Source organism: Mus musculus, chromosome 7 (assembly GCF_000001635.26).
Source record: "Mus musculus strain C57BL/6J chromosome 7, GRCm38.p6 C57BL/6J".
Lineage (NCBI taxonomy): Eukaryota > Metazoa > Chordata > Mammalia > Rodentia > Muridae > Mus > Mus musculus.
Window position 1 is genome coordinate 67,707,320 of NC_000073.6, and position 22,552 is coordinate 67,729,871.

Consider the following 22,552-nt stretch of genomic DNA (forward strand, 5'->3'; position numbering starts at 1 on the left):
ACCTGTCTGTTCTAGTCTATGAGTACCACATGGCTGGTTAACTCTCCTCAGTTTCATGCATCTGTCTCCCCAGAGTTCTGGGAGAATCTCTTCCTGTGCCTGACTCTATCCCAGAGTTCCTCTCTCCCTACTGGAACTCCCACCTCCTATGTCCCGCCTCAGCTAATAGGGCCATCAGCTTTTTTATTGACAGGTGATGCTTCCATACAGGACCCAAGAGAGTCTCTGCATCACTCACGGTTCAGAAGTCTCCATCTGGGTGGCTTTAGGCCCGTGGGGAGGCTGAATACAGCGGCAGAAGCACATGGCAGAGAAAGCCACTGACTCATCGCAGCCAGAGAGAAAGGAAGGGAGCCGGGGCCCCAGCATCACCTGCAAGTGCCCACCCGTAGTAGCATGATTTCCTCCCATTAGAATCTGTCTCTTAAAGGTCCCACCACCTTCTCATAGTTCCAGTCTGGAAACCAAGCCTTTAGCAGATGAGCCATTGGGAGGCACTTCAGACCACAACCACAGTGGCTCCCAGGGTCTCTGACTTCTTTTTCTGTCACCAACTGGAGAAAATTCTCTATGTTCAAAAAAAAAAAAAAAAAAAAAAAAAAAAACCATATGTGTCTGGCCTGGTGGTGCATGCCTTTAATCCCAGCACTCTAGAATACAGCGGCAGGTTGATCTCTGTGAGTTCAAGGACAGCCAGGGCTACATAGAGAAACCCTGTCTCAAAACACAAATCAACAACAAAAGCCCATGTGATTCATGTGGGCCCAAGAGATGATGTCACTTTCAAGAGACCCCTGATCTCACATTGCACTTAGGATTCTGGCCCAGAGCCTCAGGGATAAGGAGCAGTGGAGTTGTCTTTGAAGCACCATGCTGGCGTCTTTCAGGGAGCTTCCCAGAGCTTCCTACCACAAACGGGCTTCAGGCCTCATCCCTAGTCCTGTTCAAGCTCGGAAAACCCCAGTGCTGAGTGAATACACTGTTTTCTAATAGGTCTGTGGACTGCTAAGCCACTGTCTCTTGTTTGTCACAGCCTGACTGTGTGAGGCCCCTACGTGAAAGGCTTGGCTCCCAGCCTGTGGGACTATTGACTGGTCGCAGGACCTCTAGACAGTGATGTGGGAGCCCAGCTTCTCCCTGATTCTCTTCACTTCTAGCTAGCACGACATGCTCTGCCACATCATCCCAGGCTCCCTCTGCCTCAGCAGAGCAGAAGCAACAGATCCACTGAGTCAGAGACCGACACCTCCAGCAATATGAGCAAAACTTAACCTTCCTCACTTGAAGTTGCTTTAGCTAAGGACTTGGTATAGCAAGAGGGCTGTATGTAGTCACAGTTCTGGTTTTTAATTTCCTTTTCCTTTTTCCATGCCTGGGCTCTTCTCTGTCTTGCTTTTCTGATTGTCATTTACTTGAAACTGTTTTTTGTTTTATTAATCAGTGAGTTTAAGGGTTTAGAATGGTTGGGGTTCTTCAGTAGCATATCAAGGAGACTTTCTTTTGTTTTGTTTCGTTTATTGGCGCGTGTGTGTGTGCACGTGTGTGCATGTGTGTGTGTGTGTGTGTGTGTATGTGTGTGTGTGTGTGTGTTATAGAAATATAGAACAAGATTACAGCTAGAGTCCACAAAACGATGTGAGCTGTGATGAGTAACTGATGTCTAAGCAGAGATAATGAACTCTCAGTCAACATGACAATACCCTAATATGCTCAGGTCTGGGGACAGTTTCTCCTTTCTCACCCCATTAGTTTTGCTTTGGATATCACTAAGGACACTAAAATTTCTGAAAAATAAGGAAAGCAAGTTATAGCATCCTCCTGAAACTTAGTTTCTGCCACCACAGGCAGGTTGATGGGCACAGGAGAGTCCCTTAAACTGGCGTCTCAGGTCCAAATGCTCGTTTTTAAACGGTTCATGGTTCACCATCACTAACAGCATGTTTGCTCCATCTCTGCTCAGATCTTTGAGCTATTTTCAAAATTGTTGTTCTACGCTCTTCTCAGATGTGGCCGAGAAATACTTTCAGGAAAGCATGACTTCTATCAAGGATTCCGAAGGAGCGGAAAGAGCCAAGTTCCTTTCGATTCAAGATGAGTTTTGCAGTTTTCTGCAAACCACCGGACAAAAAGAAGTAAGTGAGCCTAGATCATGATTTTCAAGCTATTCACATGGCATGCCAAAGACTTCTTCCCTCTGCCAGCATCTGTTGTGCACCGACTGTATACAGGGCAGGCCTAGACTGGGAGAGACTCCGGTAAATAAACAAAGGCGCCACTCTGGGCAGAGACCAGGTACTTTCTCTTAGAAACAAAACTGTTCGAAAGAAAATGGCCCATCCAACTCTAAATGATCACCAAGTTTCCCTAGTCAGGCTGAAACAGCAATACCAGGTTTCATTCAGGGAAAGACTCTAGCCCTTCTCACTATCACTGACTGGGTTCCCAAAGCCTGGCAGTCAAATCCCATGGGGACCCCACCTTCCATCTTGCTTCCTCTAAGGCCTCGCACACAGGTGTTGGGTCAGGTGGGTACAGGCAGGTCTGCATGGAGACTCCAGTCTCATGCACTCTCATGGGCCATACTTGGCCCGTTACAATGCTTTACCTCGGAGATTGATTTCTGCACATCACCATATTTAACACACCAGTCCCAGACTCATGGTCCTGCCAACAAATGGTGTGGTGTTCTTCATTAACACCTCCGCCTGTCTGTGGCACGGGGTCAGCACGTGCCCCAGGGCTGCCCTTTCTGCGGTCCTGGCTGTTGAACTTGGCATTGGTGTTGTGCAATCATAATTATGTTGTTAATGGTGGTGGGGTTTTGCTTTGTTTTGCCTTTTGAAACTGTTTTCATGTAGATCTGGGGAGAATTTCAGGACCTGTTGGAAGTTCACAGACTCTCCACTATGTGTCTTGATATCTGCAAAAATTAATATCAGGAAATACTGTTTTCTGTCCAACATATATTTTTTTCTAGTCCACGTTGGCATAGATAAATAGGACAAAGTAAACACAATGGTTTATCGTGCTCCCGGGGTGTTTACTTTTGGCTTCCTATGCCTTCTGTGTGAGAACGTAAAGTCCGGAAGCATGACCCACAAGTGCAGCCTGCTTTTCTCTTATCTGAGGACAACAGTGCAGAGGGAGGCATGCCTGCACCTAAGCAGGCCCCGGGGAGGGGACACAGATCCCAGCCCCACCACTGATGAGCCCAGCCGGAACAAGCAAGGTCTCCATTGCTGCTCTGTACCTTGGCCTCCTCCTGGTTCAGAAAGAAGAAATGAAGGTTGTATATATCTAAACAAATCAGACCACACATAAACTGAGCCCCAGTTTACCTAAGGGTTCCACGCAGGCTAGATCTGCTCTTGCCACTCGATGGAACCAGTTCTAGCTGGAGCCGTTGTGGTGTCTTCCTTCCTTCGTATTTTGTACTTTCTCTCCCCAAATATGCTGTTTACTGCTTCCTACCTAACCAGAGCACAGTGGCCCAGTCCTTAAGAATATTTTTCTCTAAAATGTTAAAAATATATTAACTTCATGACTTTTCTTGAGAGGGGTACAGATCTTACTCAGTTCCTGAACTTTTGTAAAGATTGCTTTCTTTTTTTTAATAATTTATTTTTATTCTATGTACATTGGTGCTTTGCCTGCATGTAAGTCTGTGTGAAGGTGTCCGATCCCCTAGAACGGAAGTTATAGACAGTTGTGAGCTGCCATGTAGGGGTTGGGAACTGAACTGCAGTCCCGTAGAAGAGCAGCCAGTGCTATAACTGCTGAGCCACATCTCCAGCCCCTTATTTCTATCTCTGTATGTGTGCAAGTGTTTTGCCTCATGTATATCTGTGTATCACTTGCATGCCTGACGCTTGCAGAGGCCAGAGCAGGGCAATGGATCCCCTGGAACTGGAGTTACAGAGGTGAGCTACCATATGGGTGCTGAGCCTGGGTCCCCAGCAACAGGAACAAGTGCTCTTAAGCACTGAGCAGTCCTTCGAACTTTTAAACCACGTCACATTTTGTCCTTTTCTCAGAGAGCGGCCATGATCCTGAGAGAGTCCCTGGAAGCCAAAGTAGGAGCATTTGGTGACTTCAGTCCTGAGGTGGCAGAAACGTACCGGGCCCTGGGCAGGGCAGACCTGGCGCAGGGAAACAACAGTGGAGCGTACGCGAAGCTAAAGAAGGTAACTAAAGCGGAGCCAGTGCTGACATGAAGCACAGCTCACACACACACACACACACACACACACACACACACACACTGCCCCCACCAAGTTCTTCCCTCCACCACACTTTTAAGTGAAAACTTATGATGGCTTATTCAGGTAAGATGGCATTGCTTCGGTGGTAGATTTAAGCTAACATTTTGGGAGACAAAAGAGTTCCTCTAAAATACATTCAAAAACTGAATTATCCGTCAGGTTTGATCATGCAAATATTGTAAAGTTTTTCACAGTGTGACTTACTAAGACTTCCTGGTTACTGTGGCCTTCCTGTGTGCCCAGTTCATGGAGGAAGCACAAAAGACTGTGCACGTTTTCTTCTGCTCCTCTTCTGAACCTGGAGTCTACTTTATGCAGATGGGATAAGGTCTCACGTTAACTTTTCCCCAAATACCTCCCCGTCGGAGAGATGTAGTGAGCACAGGTTTGTCGGGGACCGCGTCACAGAGAGCCCATCACTGCTCCAGTCACAGGCTTAGGATGGCATGCGCCAAATCCCCATGGGCCCTTGAGCTTGTTTCTGGATTTCTGTTCTATCCTGCTAATCTCTATTTATTTAGGTGTTAATATATTAATATATTACATGTTGAGTCACAGGGATTCTGTGGAATGATTTCATGTGAGGTAATGCAAGACAGGATTTCTCCCTGAAACATCAGGGGTTCTGGATACTTGTTGTTTTTATTAAAGTATTTATAAGTAAGTTCTGGGAAAACTGACATCCTGGGGATGTTGAGTCTTTCTACCCACGGACAAGGGCTGCTATCCTGTCTGTCCGTGTTTGCCTTGTTTCTCTCATACACACTGAAAAGTGTTCCGGCTCTAAGTTGTGTGTATTTATTAAGTGCATTTCTGTGCATTTTATTGCTACTATTGTAAGTGTAGATTTATTCACTGTTACACACTTTTACTTATTTTTCTGTATCTAAGGATTATTGGGATTTGTACTTTTATAGTCTCTCTAACTAGCTTAGTTTTTATTGCTTGAATTAATTTGAACATTGAGTCTCTCATTTTTCTAGATATACCATTATATCATCTGCAAATAGACTTAATTTTACTTTATATTTTCAGTTCTATGACCAACTCCTTTATCCAATTGCTTTGGCTCACTCATGTAGCACAATACTGAACAGCAGTGGAGGTGATGGGTCCCTTGCCTTCTTCCCAGTCTTACTAGAAACAACTCCAGAGAGTCCTCATTCAAGAGATGTTGACTCCAGGCCAGGTTCCTTTAATCCCCACACTCAGGAGGTAGAGACAGGCAGATCTCTGGTTCCAGCCTGATCTGCAGAACAAATTTCAGGACAGCCAGGGCTATGCAGAGAAACCCGTATCAAACAAACAAACAGGAGATGTCGACTTTAATACTAAGGTTTATGCACTTTTATCATGCTGAGGTTTCTGGTTTCTTGAGTCTTTTTAGAGTTAGAAATAGATGTCAATTTTTATTACAGTTTTTGTTTTCAACGTTAGCAGGCTGGCCACATAGTCCTCTCAGATTCACATCATACGGTATGTGTTGTTCCCTTATTAAACCATCCTTGCATTCCTGGAATAGATCCTCCCCCTTGATCACATTGGATTATTTTTTGCAAATGGTTTTTCTGAGACTAACTTTTACTCTTATAATAGAATCCAGAGACAGAGGAATTTATAAAAACAGAAATTTCCTTCTCATACCTTTGGGAAATCAAAAGTCAAGAGGCTTACATCTGTTGGTGGCCTGTTTGTTTTGTTCATTCAAAGGCAAAACACGGGAGTTAAAGATAGGAAGGGAAAAGAAAACTAAGGGAGACTGAATTCAGTCTTTTCAATGAACTTATTCCCAAGATAACAGCACTGAGCCACTCTTGCGGGGAGGACCTTCTCAGGACTCACTGCCCAACCCTGTCGCACTGAGAGTTAAAATGCCAACACGTTGCTTCTCAAGGGAAAATTTCAAATCATAGGAATTAGGTCTGTTGCTATTATTTACTTCAAGGTTTTGGCACTGATATTTGTATGTTATATTTAAGCATTAATTGTTGCATTTGCTTCAAAAAATTAGGAAATTTGTCTCTATCATCATCTACCAAATGCATGGTGTCCAAAAATTTATATCTCTTAGGAGACCCTTTGGGCTTGTACTTTTGTTGTGGAAAAATCCCTTTAAATTCTTCTCTATTCTACAAAAAGCAGGCTATTGGAGCTTTCTATTGGCAATTGAATCATTTTGCTTTCTAAGTAATTAACTACTTAATTTACAGATTTTTATTTATTTGTATAAAGTTTGCAAAATAATCGCGTGAAGTTTTTTACATTTTCATTTTTGGTAGTTGTCTCCCACCATGAGATTGGGACAGTTTGATGTGGCCAGGTGTGGACGAGCCATTTCTCGTCTTCCCGGCAGACTAGCAGATCACGTTGTCCGCAGGGAAAGGCCTGGGCTCTGGAGCGTTAAGTCAGTTGTTTCAGAACGCTCTGCTGTTCAGCAAAACTCAGCTCTGTCCTTTGTTCCAGTGACAGACAAGCGTAGGTCTCATGCTTCTGCATCGTGATCACTGTCCTGTCATCTCTGGGGTGGGACCAGGGCCTAGAGATCTGTCTGTGCTTTGCTCAGGTCCTGCCCTGGCTGATACTGCAGCTCAGCTTCAAGAAAATTTCAGGTCACACCATCCCAAAACCCAGCGTGGAAGGTGACTTTTTCTGCCTCTGGTTTGGACTCGTTAGCCGTCAGTCCTGACAGCAGAGGCTCTGATGCGCTGAAGCTCTCTGGCCATCTGCCAGCATCGGAGACAAAGGGGAGCTTGTTTGGATGCTGCGCATGCTATCGTAGGGGCAGTTCTCATTCCACAGTTGCTGTTATCTGAGGACCGGACTGGCTGCCCTGTGGACAGCAGGACACAGACAGGGACTTTAAACATGCCTTTCTTGTCTGCTTCCTGGAGTGTCTCACTGGGCTTTGGAAGCCAGCAACTTTCTAAGAGCGAGCAGCTACCTGTTTGTCTCATTTTTATCACAGTAGCTTGATAGACTCCAACAAATGTAGCTCTTCCTGATGTACCCACCTGTGTTAAATGGTCCAGATGTGGGCCCAAGGTCATGCTAAACAGGAAGCCTCCGGAAAAAAAGCAGACCAGTTAGATTGGGGAAAAGAGATCGGAGTTATTGATCTTGTAAAGGCATCTGGCTTCAGGGGCCTACTGGAGAATGGTGTGGACTCCAGATGGAACTCCCCACGGCACAGGCTCACCCCCTTTGGCGACACGGAGACCGGTTCTGGTCTAGGGTGGCGCCACCACTCACATTCCCAGTTGTTTCCTAGGTCAGCAGCATCTTGGGAACGTATCAGGCCCAAGTTCAGAATGAAGTTCACTTGAGGTCCAGCTTTAATGTGATCTTTCTAAGGACTGTCTTTGTCAGGGTTATACTGTGTCACAGCTATCAGCCTTAAACATTTCTGTAAAATAATAACAGTCCCCAAACCCACTCTATAATGAGTCTTTTTAAGAGACAAGCTGAGGCATAGTTTGTTGTCTAAGCTACAGACAAGAAAGCCAATACAGGGTCTCCCATGGTCCTACATCAACACTGGAGAGCAATCCATGCTTCCCTTGGCTTCCTGCCGACAGACAGACACTCAGACCTTCCTAGATGCTATGGTTCACGAGAGCTTGTGCACCCACACTGCACAGATCTGCCTATTTTTGTTTGCCCCTCGGTGGCCCACAAAATTTACTTTCCCTTTATCCTATTTGATCTTTTTTTGTTCCTGTTGTTGCCCGTGGATATGCCAGGAAATGCAGAGCCAAATTTAGAGTCCCTAAGGGGCTCCACGTCAGAAACCTCATTTCCATGTGTAGATCCTGTTTTTCCATGCTCCTGGCCTGGCTAATTGTCTCACTGAATCATTGTTGGGATGTGACTGTGAGCCTTGTTTAAAGAGAATAAGGTCTGAGTTAGGGGAAAGTGCTTGCCCAAAAGCAGGAGGACCAGAGTTCAAATCCTCAAACTAACGTAAACCTGGGCATGACAGTGCGTATTCCGGTTCTCCTGTGGGGAGATGGGAGGCGGGGATAGGAAAGCGCCTGGGAGCTCCTGGGCCAGCCAGCCCCGGAGCATGCAGTATAGCAGGAGACGGCCTCCTAACAGTGGAAGCCGAGGACCAGCTCCTTAGGTCGTCTCTAACCTGTACACACATACCCTGACACACACACATGTGTGTGCGTACAGACACAGACAGAAACACAGACACCTCCACAACAAACACACCACACCTTCACACACACCTACAACTTTTTTAAGAGAGGAAGGTCCTAATGGTGTTGATCTTTTCTTCAGCTCCACTTCCCAGTGGAGGGTGGATGCTGGATGAGCCTTTAAGCACAAGCTCTCTGAAGAGGTTTGTAAATTGATCTAAGGGATCGAGGTCATTCGTTCTTAGCACGCTGTGACCAAAACATGAGGGTCTCCTTGCCTCAGGAAGACTCAAGGAAATGAGAACTCGAGGTCTGCAGGAGAGAACTCTGCCTCAAACCCCTGGCAGCCAGCCTCTGTGTTTGTTGTCTCCTAGAAAAGAGAACGTCCTGGACCCAGACTGCCCACGCACCTACCTGCATTCCTTTCTTAGATGTTGGGACTCTTACTGCAGCTTCACAGATGCACAGTGCCTTAGTCCCTCCATTGACATCCATCTTCGCTGGTGATGGGCAGACACAGAGGGAAAGGCCAGACAGGCCCCCAGCTGTGCAAACTGAACGGCGTTGTGAATAGGCTTCGAGGGCAAGTGCTAGGAGTGGCAGGTGCCGGTGGCACAAGGTCCAGAAGGACCAAGGTTTCTGAGCCCCACACCAGCAGGAAAGAAGGTGACTCACAGGCTCAGTAGTGTACGTGGCCTGGCTCTCCACATTGGAACTGAGCACAGCCGAGCTCTCTCTCTCTGTGTGTGTGTGTGTGTGTGTGTGTGTGTGTGTGTGTGTGATGTCGGGGGGGGGGGGTTTGCAGTGTGCAGCTGAGTCTACCCAGGCAGTGAGTCCTGCTGATGCTGGGTTTTCTAAATATCTGTGTCGCAGCTGTCCTGGAGAAAGTGGGTGGTAGCTTGCTCCAAGACAGTGGCCAGGGGTGGAGCAAGCTACCACCCACTTCATGGGAAGTCAAGGAATGTCAACAAAGACATAGAACCCACAGCGCTTGACACAAGGATGTGAGAGGGGGGGGGAGTGACAAGGATAGCAACCACATTGTGGCTAGCACCAGAGATGGCTTCCTCCCTCCAAGCCTCCCTCATCCCCATTTCCCTCTGCAGCCCAGGGTCCCTCCGTTCACTCTGCCTGTGCTGTTCCCACTGGAGGCTCCCTGCCAGCTCATCAGTGTGTCGTCCTCAGGTTGTGGGCCTGTTTGCCTCTGTGGGATGCGAACCGCAGATGTGGGGGGGGGGGGACGACAGGCAAGGGACTGGCCATAGGATGTGTTTTCCCAGACACCTGGCATCTTTCTCTCTCAGACTTCCTCCCTGACTGCTGCTTCCCCATGATCTTCGTCTGGCTGCCTCAGCATCCGGCAGTCTTCAAATCCACTGCCACTTCTGCACCTTTGCTGCCACCCACGTACCCACTACCACCTCCACCACACGCTTTTCCTCTTTCTCATGGCTCCGTGTTGCTGCTGCTTTGACTGCTGCTCCTCCTGTCTCCCTTTCGTCCTCTCCTCCCTCCTCCTCTCCCTCCTCCTCCTCCTCCTCCTTCTTTTCGTCCTTATTGAAAATTATTATGATATGTTTATTTGTGTATTTTAAAGTTATTGTAATGTGTTTGTGTATTTTTAAATTACTTTATTTTCTGTATGTGAGTATTTGGCCTGCCTGTATATATGTGCACCTCTTACATGCCTGGTACTGACAGAGGCCAGAAGAGACTGTGCTATCCCCTGAAACTGGAGTTACAGGCAGCTCCTGGACCTGTAGCTGCCATATCGGTGGTGGGAGCTGAACGAGTAGCAAGTGCTCCTAACTGCTGGGCCATCTCTCCAGCCTCTGTTTGTTAGTGTTTCGTCTCCCTGTGTCTCCTGAAGCTCTAAAAGCATTACTCAAATCTGCCCTATCTCTGAGGCTGGCACAGGGTTGTTGTACTGCAAACAGTGGCTGCTGGGAAGATTGGATGTGCAGGCCGTCATGGGTTCAGGCAGGACAAGGCTGGCTTCTGACTGACTCAGGAAAACCAGGCCCATCCCTGACCCTGTTCCTGTAGCGCTGGCTGGTGTTTCCAACTCCCTGAGTTTATCTTTCTCCCTGCCTGGCAACCATTGGTGAATGTACATATGTGGCTGTATCTCTAAGCATGTAGGGCACTTCACATCTGTGCACATTAAGGGTGGGTCATATAAATCTTTCCCCTTAATATATTAGGCTTAGGTGTTGACTTGAAAACAAAGACAATTCCTGGGGTTCTGAGCCATTTATCCCCTACAGAAGTGATGATCTGGCATCAGCTAATGTGTATAAATGTGGATTAATTTGGACTCAGGCACAGAAGCTCACTCCTGAAGCTTCCTATCTGGACATGAGGTCCTGAGGTCAGATCCTAGCACCCCTGTGAAAGTACAGGTGCCTTATACCTGTGGTCCCGGTTCTGGGGTATGCCGGCCAATTTCCTGTCAGCTTGACACAATGTAGAGTCATTTGGGAAGAAAGAACATCCGCTGAGAAAATGCCTGGTCCGTGGGCAAGCCGTGGTGCATTTCTTGATTGATAATTGATGTGGGAAGGCCCAGATCACTGTGGGTGGGGCCACCACGAGGCTGGTAGCTCTGGGTGCTGTAAGACAGAGGGCTGAGCAAGGCATGGTGAACAAGCTGTGGAGTAAGCAGCACTCCTCCATGGCCTCTGCATCAGTTACTGCCGCCAGATTCCTGCCCTGACTTCCCTGGATGATGTAAGCTACAAAATAAACCCTTTCTTCCCCACGTTGCTGCTTATCATAGCCTTAGAAACCCTAACTAAGACACAAAGACAGAATGTTCTTTGGGGCTCTCTAACCAGCAGTTCTAGACAATCTCCAGATTTGGTGAGAGAATCGTTCTCAAAAAGCAAGTGGGCCACCACTGAGGAAGATACCCAACACTGACATTTGGCCTCCATACATACGTGCAACACATGCGCACCCAGTCATTCATACAAAAACACATACAGTACACACGCAGGATGGGGGATAATGACCACAGGTCAACCACATTAGAGTGGTTGAAGACATTTCCCTCTCTCTGACTCTGATTTTCATTTCATACCAGGAAAATACTGCTAATTGCATGACAAGCTTAGCTTGGACCCTTGCCAGGAGTGACAAACTTGTCTCTCGATTTTCAGTGACGGGTCATGTAACTCATCATTTGAATGACTCCGTAGCCGCCAGAGCCTTGGCTGTTCTGCCTCTGTTGATAGAGAGGCCACATTCCATCATCACTTTCATTATCTGAATTTCCCCATAGAAATGATGATGTAATTCCCAGACCCTCGGCCAGAGGGCAAGGGGTGATGGGAGACACCAGGGATTCCATCTGTCCAGTTCACGTCTGTAGTAGCGCCACCGGGGCAGGAAGGCTCCTGAGAAATAGCTGCCTGTTTGCTGAGATTTCTTCCAAGTAGATTGTGTGTGTGTGTGTGTGTGTGTGTGTGTGTGTGTGTGTGTGTATGTGTGTGTGTATGTGTGTGTGTGTGAGAGAGAGAGAGAGAGAGAGAGAGAGAGAGATAGAGAGACAGAGAGAGACAGAGAGAGAGAGTTTGTGTATGTGAGGGGTCTTGTTTGTCTGTTTGTTTTAAAGCCAGCACATAGTTGAGCTAGCTACCACATCACAGCTGCCCATAAGCCACCTCCTGCCCTCACTGGAATGGGCGTTAGCGCAAAAGCACAGAGGTTGGGACCCAGATATGCAGGCAGCAGGCCAATGACTCCGTCTCTTAGCTTCCTGGACCCTTAGAAAAGTCAGCAGCCAGGCATGAGACTCTCTCTCTCCTATGTGAGTCACTCCGGGGAGGAAGCCACACATAGAGAAGCAGCCCCGTCCTACCCCTGAACTCACCTTCGGAGCAAGTCTGAAGGCCTCCAGCACTGCTCATGTGCATGCAGCTCCTGCTCACAGGTCACGGGAGCCAACCGCATCTTAAAGCACCTGTACAGGGCAGGAGAGCTGGCTCTGCTGGCGAAGGGCTTGCTCTGTGAGCGTGAGCGTTCAGATCACCAGCACCCACCTGAACCTTTAGGTATAGTGGTGCTCCCCTGCTGTGGTGGTGCTCCCCTGTGATTCCAGCCCCACGGAGGCAGAGACAGGAGTGTTCTGAGAACTTGCTGGGTAGATAGATATTCTAGACCGTGGCTCAAAGATGTGTGATTCAGCATGATAGAGGAAGGTATGTGTCACATCAACCTATGAGCTCACACATGTGCACACGTGCATTTACCCATAGTCTTACCCTCTTGTGCATGCACACATACACGCACATGGGCTCCATGAAAGAGCGTTCTCTAACTTGTCTGCTTGTTCAGTTGTTTGGTCATCCATTTGTTTACTTGCATGCCAGAGACCGATAGGCCCAGGTGAGCAACACAGCTTTGGCCCTTCTGGAGACTTCTGCAGGCAGGGAAAGTAGGCATTGCCTGCATCTCTGGCCAGGGAAGAAAAGCTCCCTGTCTGGTATTTAAGGAAGAACAGAAACAGCTCAGGTTGTGACTCTTGCAATCCATGTATTGAAAAACTGGAGAATAACAGCAACGTAGTGGCTTTCCAGAATTCCACTGAATACTTGCCATGTCAGCTTCCTCTTTACTTTAGAAGCAGAAATGCCTTTTGTGGCTGGATTGAAGAGGGAGGGGTGCATTGCTCTCTTGCTACAATAGAGCACAGGGTGGAGAATGCTAGTACTGGGGCTTGAAGGCCCTTTACATAGCACAGCCTGACATCTCCAGTGCTTGCTCCCAATAGCTTCAATGAACATTTATTGGCTTTGACTCTGGCATTGTGTCTGTTTTTAACAAAAGAATCAAAACACCACACTGATTTCACACACACACACACACACACACACACACACACACACACACACACAATGTTTAAGCCAATTCAGCTAAGTGAAGCAGAACATTGAATAATACAATGTACATCCCTTAGACAAATATACAGCTATTAAAACAGTTTCTAGTAGAAGCAGTAATAGGTTACTCTGCTCATTTAAAGGGCATTTTGGTACACAGCCCACTGAGTGTGACCCCAGTGGGCTCTGCCCCTGAACTGTCACTGTTCCTCTTTCTAAGAGTTCTAAGGATGTCAGTGGGGCTCAGTCAGCAGAACCCTTGCCTAGCATCCCCCGCACCACGTCAGGTGGGCGCTGAGCTCAGGAGGGAGAGGCAAGAGTATCAGAAACTTAAGGTCATCCATTGCTACACAGCCAGTTCAAGGCCAGCCTGGAGTAAAGGTGACATTGACTTGGGAGAAAGGAAGGAAAAAGTGAAGGAAGGAAGGACAAACAGAAGAAGTGAAGGAGTTGGTTGTCAAGCAATAGTCTGCTGAGACCCTAAGAGCTCTCACTGTGTGAGGTCATGTTTCTTAGAGCTTTCACCGTGCTGGCAGTGGCAAGGTGTGAGAGTAGGCAGGTAAGCCGGGCCTGTTGCTGCAGCACAGCGAGAGAAGGGAGAAAGGACCGCTCCTCCTTCAGCACCCACTCTTCAAGCATCTCTGCAGAAGGCTAACTTTAGTTTCATAAAGTTGTTCCCAGAACTTTGTTTTAAAGCTTATTTTTTAAAAAAGGATGACTTTCACAAGCTGTTGTCAATAAATATGAAGCCTGAAATATCACTATACTATTAAGGCATATAATTTAAAGATGATTTTTATCTTTAAAAGGTTATAATTGGAAATTAGAAAACAATAAAAGAAAACCTGGAAGCTTCCCCAGTTTTCTTCAACTTAAAACTATTTTAAATTCTATTTTAGTGTTATTTAATATATAAATTATACTGCTATATATAAAGTATGGATTTTTAAAAAAGATTTATTTATTTATTATATGTAAGTACACTGTAGCTGTCTTCAGACACTCCAGAAGAGGGTGCCAGATCTCGTTACTGATGATTGTGAGCCACCATGTGGTTGCTGGGATTTGAACTCAGGACCTTCAGAAGAGCAGTCAGTGCTCTTAACCGCTGAGCCATCTCTCCAGCCCCAGATTCTTTTTTTTTTTTAAAGAAAAATAACATCTCTACATATTAATGCTTTTTAAATGCATTAGGTCATTTTGTTTTAGTTACCTAATTATGTTATATTAGTGTTTTACTTTTTTTTTTTTTTTTGAAATCTCCTCATATAGCCCAGGCTGGCCTCAGACTCTGTATGTATCTAAGGATGACCCTGGTTACTAGTTCTGGGATGCAGGTGTGTACCACTACACTTAGTTCATATGGTGCTGAGGCTTGAATCCATGGCAGGCAAGCACTCTACCAACTGAGCTGTGTCCCCACTCCACAATGGACGGTCAGACTTCCAAGGTTATCCTCCCTACAGAGGGATTTTGAAGCCAACATAGGATGTTAAAAATAGGAAAACTATCTGTCAAAGTATAGATGGACTAGCTTTTACTGCCTGGATTTCTGCCCTGCCTCTTTGATTGCTGGAATCATCAATAAGATCAGGCAGGGGCTGAGGATCCACCACCCTGTCTCCTACTTGCCATTCCTTTGCAGGGCTTCAGCTGGAATTGTAAGCAAATGCCTTTTGTGAGGATGATAGCTTTGGGGTGGGGGATCTATCTCTATTAGCAAGAGAAGCGTCTTGGGGAGGGACCTGTAGGATGTTTGTTGGCCAGAGTCCCACCCTTCCCCCACTGGCCTCCCCTGACTAACTTAATGCTGCCAGAGAAGATGAGCTGAGCAGAAGGCCTAGCAGGACGGGGCCAGAGTAGAGCTGGAGAGATCTGCCTAAGTCTTATCACTTACCTTCTTATTCTTCCTGGGAATTTGCAACTATTTACCCAATGGTCTCTTCCCTAGGGAATTAGGGGCCGGGGTGGAGACACTTCAGTCACCAAAGAGGTAGGATGGAAATCTCGCCCCCTGTGTTGTGCAGCTTCTAGAAGCCATCTGTTGAGCAGAGCGAACTGAGACCTCATCAGACTGTCTCAAAGACTTATACTGTCAGTAAAATTCTAATGCTACATCGAATGAATTAACACCAAGCTGTGCTGACTTGGGCTGGTGTCAAATGAGCTGCATTGGGGCACTCCTAAATATGTACCCAGGGGAGTTTGGGTGGGTTCAAAATTAGACCTGCTCTCTCAAACCCAGGGAAGGCACTCCTGTTCGTGAAGGAGGAAAAAAAAAAGAAATTAAGTTCCGTTAGGAAGATTGAGATCGTAATGGAGAGGGCTCTGGCTGTCCAGCATGCTTGCCCCCTTGGCTTCCTCACTGCCTGTTCCTCTCGGTGCCCTGCTGGGTGGAGTAAGCAGGCTGAGAGCAATTTAGGCTTCTGTGTGCTGCCTCCCACACTGAGAACTGGAAGAGTCCTTGCTGAGTTATCATAACTGTCCAAAGCATGTCCCATCCCTTCCCTCAAAACAATGGCTCTTCCTCAAGGTTCCTAAGTTGTGAGGTCATGTGGCGTATCTGTGGGTGAAAGTGACCCAGGGAATTATGGACTGAATGAAATAAGAGAAAGAGCCTGCTGCTTACTACTTCATGTAGTTAATTGAACCAAGAGGCAGGGAATAGTTTCTGTCATTTAGAAATACAATCCTATCACACTCATACCTGTCATTTCTGTCCTCCACAAAAGGACACAGAGTCACATTCCCAGTGCCCACTTGGGCAGCCCTGAGAGCTTCCCTGGCTTCTGAAGACAAAGCATTTGGGCCGTGTGCATCATTTTTTTTTTTTTTCTTAAAAAGACTTAAAAAGGATGGTCGGCAGACGCGAACGATGCATGTCCCACAGGCCCCGTAGTCCTTCCTTTCTGACTCAAGCCGGTTAACCAGAGAGAAAACGTCAGTCTTTAAAATACATTAAGAAATAGTTCAGCATTGCAGGAAATGTTTGTAACAAAGGCGAAACAAATGCCTTTGACCTCATTATCCAAAGTCAGAAACAAGATGAGCGGCACAGATGATGCCCCTCTCGCGGTCTTGAACTTGACGTTGCCCCATGCTTACATTTGGTTTTTCATGCTCTGAGTTTCACACGAAGCTCCCTATGATCATGCATTTATGCAATTTCTTTTTTAACTTTTTAAATTATAATTTGTTATTCTACTTTAGTATACCTGTTATTTTTACTATGTGTATAGAAATATTATTGTATTTATTTTTTCTTTTTATTAAAGATAGATTTTTTCTCACATAATTTTTCTTAATTACAGTTTTCTTCCCTCTACTCCTCCCAGTTCCTCCCACCTCCCCTCCCATCCAGATCTACTCCCTTTCTGTCTCTCTTTAGAAAACAGGCACATCACTCTTAACTCTTACTTAAACTTTATTAAATAATGCTGAAGTGTCTACAGAGAGTCACAGCAACTTAAATTCCCACCATCAACGGACACGAAACTCTATAATGGTTCTTTTTATTCCCTCTTTGGCATCGTCTTGATAGCATCGGAGAATTTTTCCATTTTCAACAAAGTTGTGCTCTTTGATCCCTATTTGCAGCTCCAGCTATTAGTGAGGCAGGGCCTCTCATTGGCCAGCTTTCTTTCAGCTCTCTGAATGACTGACTGCTTTTGACCACTCTTGTACCGGGAGGTTGGAGGTTGGAGGCCGTTACCATTGCTCGTCATTACCTCTGAGGCATCCCTAACATGTTCTGAATGCTAACTCTTGGGAAGGGACACCACAGACACTTCCTCTCGCTCCATTTTCTTTGCTTATGGTTAAACTTCGCTGCAAAGCCGTTGGTCATTTTCATACAGCTCGTTACATTTATCCAGAAGTTTGGTTATGGGGAGCTAGACTCAAGAAATAATTTTCCCGGCTCCAGTCCAGGAGGCTGCCCCTCAACATTTTCATAGGAGAACCCCAAGTTCTTAAATGTTTTGGGATTAATTTATTCACTTTGTAGGAGTTAAATATCATTCTCTTTTGTTTGCACAAGTATGCTCCTAACGTCATCTATTGAGCCACAGTATCACTGGTGCTCCAAGGACAGTCCAGTGGCAGCCAAGTGCTGAGGCCCCTGCCTTTCCCATTGGTCTCCATGACACCCGAGGTGAAAGATGCCCTGTCTTCATCGCTATAGTTCTACAGACGGCCATCAAAGCAGATTCCTCCACCTCATTCCTTAGACTTACTTTGTCCATTTGAAGTATTTCTTTAATCTTTATCCTCCCCTCAACTCTTTCCAGACTGGGAATAGGCAATAAAATGCCAAAACTTAAGCAAAACAAAGAAATTAAGCAAAAGCCAGGCAATAATACACTTGCCTCACTTTTTAAAAATACTACTTTTAAACACATGCTTGCACACAGAGGGGTTTATGAACTAGTGTTCAAATTGTACATTTGTGTCCTGGATGCCTACAAACATCTTAAAGGTCAGAGTGTCCCTAGAGAACCCCCTGAGGGCACTGAGGCCAGCACAGCCTGGCTCTAAAAAAACGAAGTACTCTGTCTCTACTTCAAAGGAGACTTTGTTTGCCCGCGACATTTCCGTAACCTCATGGTGATTCATTGGTGTTCCGCAGTGTGTCCAGATTGAGACGTTCTTGTATGGATCACAGGACAAGAAGACCCTGGCCACCCAGCACACCATAGACACACTGTCCAAGTGAGTCAGCTTCCCTTACGTTTTCTCTGAATATCGTATCCCTCGACCATTCTGAGCCTGAGGCTGGAATTAGAAGATTCTGTGGGAGTTTCATTGCCTTCCCATAACTTATATAGTTAAATGTAAGAGTAGGTCCTCTGCGAAGCCAGCTAGAAACAGTCCTTGCCAATATTCGAAACGTATTTATTCTTTAATAATGTTGAAATACTCTGGTTTTTTTTCGTCCCATAGACTAGCCTCTGCAGGTTAGCACACTTGCTGGAGAAGGAAGGCCTTGCCTCTAGAACTCTGCCTTGTGGGTGGGTGTCAGTGTCACAACTGTACCTTGAAGACTGGCAGAAAGCCCAACACTACCTAGTGAAGGCCGCCATTTCAGAGTGGGTATTCCCTGAGAGGATATGGACTGAGGATCAAGTCCAGGTCAGGAAAGTACAGCAGTGGCTTTCACTGGAGGCACCCTTTTAGGGCAGCGTAAGTGGGTCAACAACGCTTCCCGTCAGGACTTGACAGTATTTTCCACTCTCATTCCACGGATGACCTACCTAAGACCTGATTTGCCTCAGCTCGGTGAGCATGGCTGCAAGGCATTAAGAGAGGAGAAGCACGCCTTGTGTTTGATGTTCTTGGGCCATGGGTCTCCTCTGCATCCCCTCCTGAGGCTTCTTCCCAACAGCAAAGGCCCTCGCTCACCGGTCTCCCTTCCGTCTACAGGATCTCCGAGGCTGCCGGGAAGTCAAGGCAATCGGTGAAAGCCAAAGTAGCATTCTGCACCAGTGCCCCCCAGTACGGCATGCCAGGGAAGGGCAGGCACAGTGTAGCAGACTGATGCGCCCATGTGCCGCCCCAAAGAAAGCTCCAAGAAAGACTTGGCATTGCTTGTAGGATGCTGAACAAACCTCTCTCCAGCTCGAAGGTGAAGTTCAGCAGCCACTGCAGGTTTTTAAGGCTGTTTACTTCAGAATGCAATGGCAGTACCATGAATCTTCCACACCCCAATTGTGAATGCCCTTTGGGGTGATATGGTGCTCTTGGTTATCTTCTTTCACCAAGGAGACTCTCCTCTGTCATCTCTGCCGTGGCTGAAACACTCTTCCCAAGTTGGAGCTTCTTGACAGGAAAGGAGACTCACCTGGTGACAGGCAGGGCTCCTGCTCCATCCAGAGCCACATCTGGGGCAGCGAGACCCTGCACAAAGCCTCCCTCGTATGAAAGTAATAGTAACTGAGAAGAAACTACCAATAAAGAGATGCTTGTGCTAGCAGCAGTTTGTGTGTTTGAAATGAAGACTGGAGCTGGCAATGCTGCCCCGGGACAGAGCGCTTGCCTGGACTCCATGGAGCCTGCTATGGTTTAAATGCGAAATGTCTCTCATAGGCTCGTATATTTGAACACTTGGTTCCCATTGCTGAGAGGCCTTGAGGCAGGAGTCCAGTTGGATGAACTGTGTCACTGGAGGTGGGCTCTGAGGTTTCTTAGCCTTAGTCCCATTTTCTATGCACTCTCTGCTTCCTGATGGCAGACTCAGTGGGACTAGCTGGTGGTGCCTCTGCCACCTGCCTTCCTCACCATTGTGTGTGTGTGTGTGTGTGTGTGTGTGTGTGTGTGTGTGTGTGTGTGTGTGTAAATATGCACACACACACCCCTACCTGCCTTCCATCTAAAAGCCAAAATCAACCCTTTGCTTCTTATTGGCTGTTTGAGCAACCAGCATTATTTTTCTCATTGTAAGGATAAAAAGAATAGCATGGAAAACAGGCACTGGAATAGACCCACAGCCATGGTCCGGCTGACTGCAGGTCTCCGGTGTTTGGAATTGATCTGCAGGAATAATATGGAAGAGTGTAGAAGTATGGGCAGGGGAGCCCCTCAGAAGCTGAAAGCAGATCTCAGAAGACCATCCTAGGGGTGGGGGTGTCTAGATGACCAGGATGTTATGACAAATCCTGACACTAGAGGAGAATAAGGACTCTGTTAAGACCTGGGCTACATTGTCCTACATTACAACAAGGAATCTGTCTGCATTCTGCGCATGTGCCAAGACCTCATATACCTAAAGTATATGTACTTGAGACCTCATGGTCATGTAGTGGACTACTGTGTTTGATGGGTGAGCCTCTAAGACACAATTGCAGTCAGGTGTGGTGGAGTTGCTCACTGTTCTTATCCAGAGAGCTACAAGTGGAACAGAGGGATGGAGGGTGCAGCATCTGGTGGGGAAAGGAATGGGCCTAAAATTAGAGATAGGGTCGGTACAAAAGCAGCCTGGAAGTTAAAGTGATTAGCTGCCCCTTTAAAAAGAAATCTAGTGTTCTTTACTGGGACACTAGGAAAGCTGTCCTGAGGGCAGAACCCCACCCACTAAAGGCTCCAAATCTGGAAAAAGCAAATGTATTTGAAGGTTGTTAAGAGAGCCTGAACTGAGAATGTAGGGGGCCCTGCTTAGAAATGAATACCTGGAAATAGAGACCTGAGTGACTGTGGTCCAAGTGGGCCAGATTGTATTGCAAGGTGGCAGTGGGACATGACGACATTATTGTGCAAATATGCGAAACTCAAGTGGGGGAGGTGGGTCACAGAAGTTGGCACCAAGGCTCTGAAAGGCACTGAGGCCATTGTGTGCTGTAACAGTGACGCCTGAGCTGTGATGGAGACCTCAGGATGCTGGAGACACCAGGACCACACAGGAGGCGTCAGCTGAAGGACTCTGCAGCAGACTCATGCTGTCCTATAAGAGACCATGAGCTTCAGGCTGCAGAACTGTAGCAGCAGGTATACCCAAGCTCTTCAGAGCCCAAATGCTTCTACTGTGAGCCTCGGGTATGTAGAGCTGAAGGGTTTGGTATTTATTTGCCCTGCTGGGTTTTGATCTTACTTTAGTATGACCTTCCCTTGTTATGGAGTGGGAAAACTCTGTGCTGCTGATGTTGGAAGTATGATTTCCTCCTTGGACTGAATACATGTTGCATTATGAAATGGCCATGGGCCTCTGGAGACAGGGGCAAAACGCTGTGGTTTGATTGTGAAATGCCCCCTATACAGTTGTATGTTTGAATATTTTGTCCCAGGATAGGTTGGGCCTAGAGGAAGTGGATCAGTGGGGGGTGGGCCTTGAGGTTTCATCACCCCACCCCATATCCCGCCTACACTTTGCTTCCTGACTGTGTTTGCAGTGTGGCCAACCACCTCAGATTACGGCTGATCTGCCCTCACTGCCATGATGGGCTGTATCCCCTCGAACTGTAAGCCAGAACCAGCCCTTCTTCCTTGTTTCTTGTCAAGTATTTGATCACAACCATGAAAAAAAAAGTAACTAAGAGGTGACCCTCAGCTTGACCTCCAGAAGTGCCAACAAATGCTTGCACTCCGATGCATCACCGGATGATGGTGCTGAGGCCCTCGTGGAGTGGCTTGGGAGGAGGACACTGGCTCGATACTTCCTTGTCTCTCGTGGCCGCTATCCTAGGCAGGAAGGACAACTGCTACTAGAGCTTGCATACCCTCTACTGCCATGTCCAGAGTGGCCTTCATTCTTCTCAGGGGATGCCACAGGTGGGCAAGGGTGACAAAGCTAAGCAGTAAGCTTAGCTCTCTTTCTCTTATTCCATGGCTCACGCCAATGAGGCCACAGGCCATTGCTAAGAGGGCAACAGGACTGCAGTATAAACCTTTTGTGTCACGCCCACTTGTTCATAGTGACTCTTCAAGAACTGAAGGAGAAAATAAACATGATAGGGTGGTTGGCAGGGCCCTCTGTCTCCTCAGGAGTGCGGCAGCTCAGCAGGCAAACCATCTTTGCTTATGCCTCTTCTCTCAGACTCAGGGCTGTGGGGTGGCAGCAAGGTACACAATTATTTGTGGTCACTGAAGAGTATGCCGTCTAACTGAAGAAGTGTGTTTCAACATGGCTAGTTGGAAACAAATCTTAAAAACAGAGGCTGCCAGAGGCTTCCTTGGCCCTGAAGTCTTATGTCTGAGTCCTTAGCCCCCAACGACATGTAGAGAGAGATTCTCTGAAGGATGCTAAGATCACAAGGCAGCATCAGGGGTGCAGAGCACTGGCTGGTGGGATCAATGTCCTTATAAAGAAGAGAACCAAGAGAAAACATCTCTCTCTACTCCACGAAGACAGCAGTAAAGTGGCTGTCTGCAAGCCTATCAAAACTAAATCTGTGAGCATCCGTGGTTTGTATTCTCCGACCTCCAGACCTCAGATATAAACCTGCATTGCCAAAGCTACCCAGCAGCACAGCCAGACGACACTCGAGCTGCTGGGAATATAGTTTAGAATCACAAGTAATAAACTCCTCTTTAAATGTTAGCTCCTGCCCCAAGAAGGATAGGCTGACCAGCATAAAGAGTGGTACGCTGGTTGGTTTGGGCTTCATTCTGTTTCTGTTAACCGAGCCTAAGGAAGAGTCATCTGGAAGAAGGACTCTGAGTTGACAAAATGCCTCCATCAGTTGATCTGCACACGTGTCTCTGGGGGCCCGGGGATTTCCTTGATTAATAATGTGGGTGGTGCCACCCCAGGTAGCTAAGGAATGACCTGGAAGGT

The 22,552-nt window shown here is 46.9% G+C and overlaps 1 protein-coding gene and 1 long non-coding RNA gene across 26 annotated transcripts in view; one reads left to right on the plus strand and one right to left on the minus strand.

Moving 5' to 3' along the window:
* The window catches only part of Ttc23 (tetratricopeptide repeat domain 23), an 83,192-nt gene extending 61,889 nt beyond the window's left edge, over positions 1 to 21,303 (plus strand). For 17 of the 25 annotated variants that reach the window (XM_017312244.2, XM_017312246.2, XM_017312249.2 and 14 more), the window contains 4 exons: positions 2,005 to 2,132; positions 4,035 to 4,184; positions 17,915 to 17,997; positions 18,709 to 21,303. In XM_017312244.2, coding sequence (XP_017167733.1) covers positions 2,005 to 2,132; positions 4,035 to 4,184; positions 17,915 to 17,997; positions 18,709 to 18,823 — 476 coding nt within the window. In that variant the 3' untranslated portion in view covers positions 18,824 to 21,303. Of the gene's footprint in view, positions 1 to 2,004; positions 2,133 to 4,034; positions 4,185 to 17,914; positions 17,998 to 18,228 lie in introns of all 25 variants that reach the window. The other 8 variants (NM_001360653.1, NM_025905.3, NM_001168475.1 and 5 more) reach the window with 3 other exon arrangements.
* Positions 4,184 to 10,011, minus strand: Gm34140. The gene is made up of 3 exons (XR_391564.4): positions 8,819 to 10,011; positions 7,274 to 7,323; positions 4,184 to 7,092 (listed from the first exon to the last, which is right to left on the minus strand). It is a non-coding gene; the product is annotated as a predicted gene, 34140 (long non-coding RNA).
* Positions 21,304 to 22,552: the final 1,249 nt, after the last annotated feature.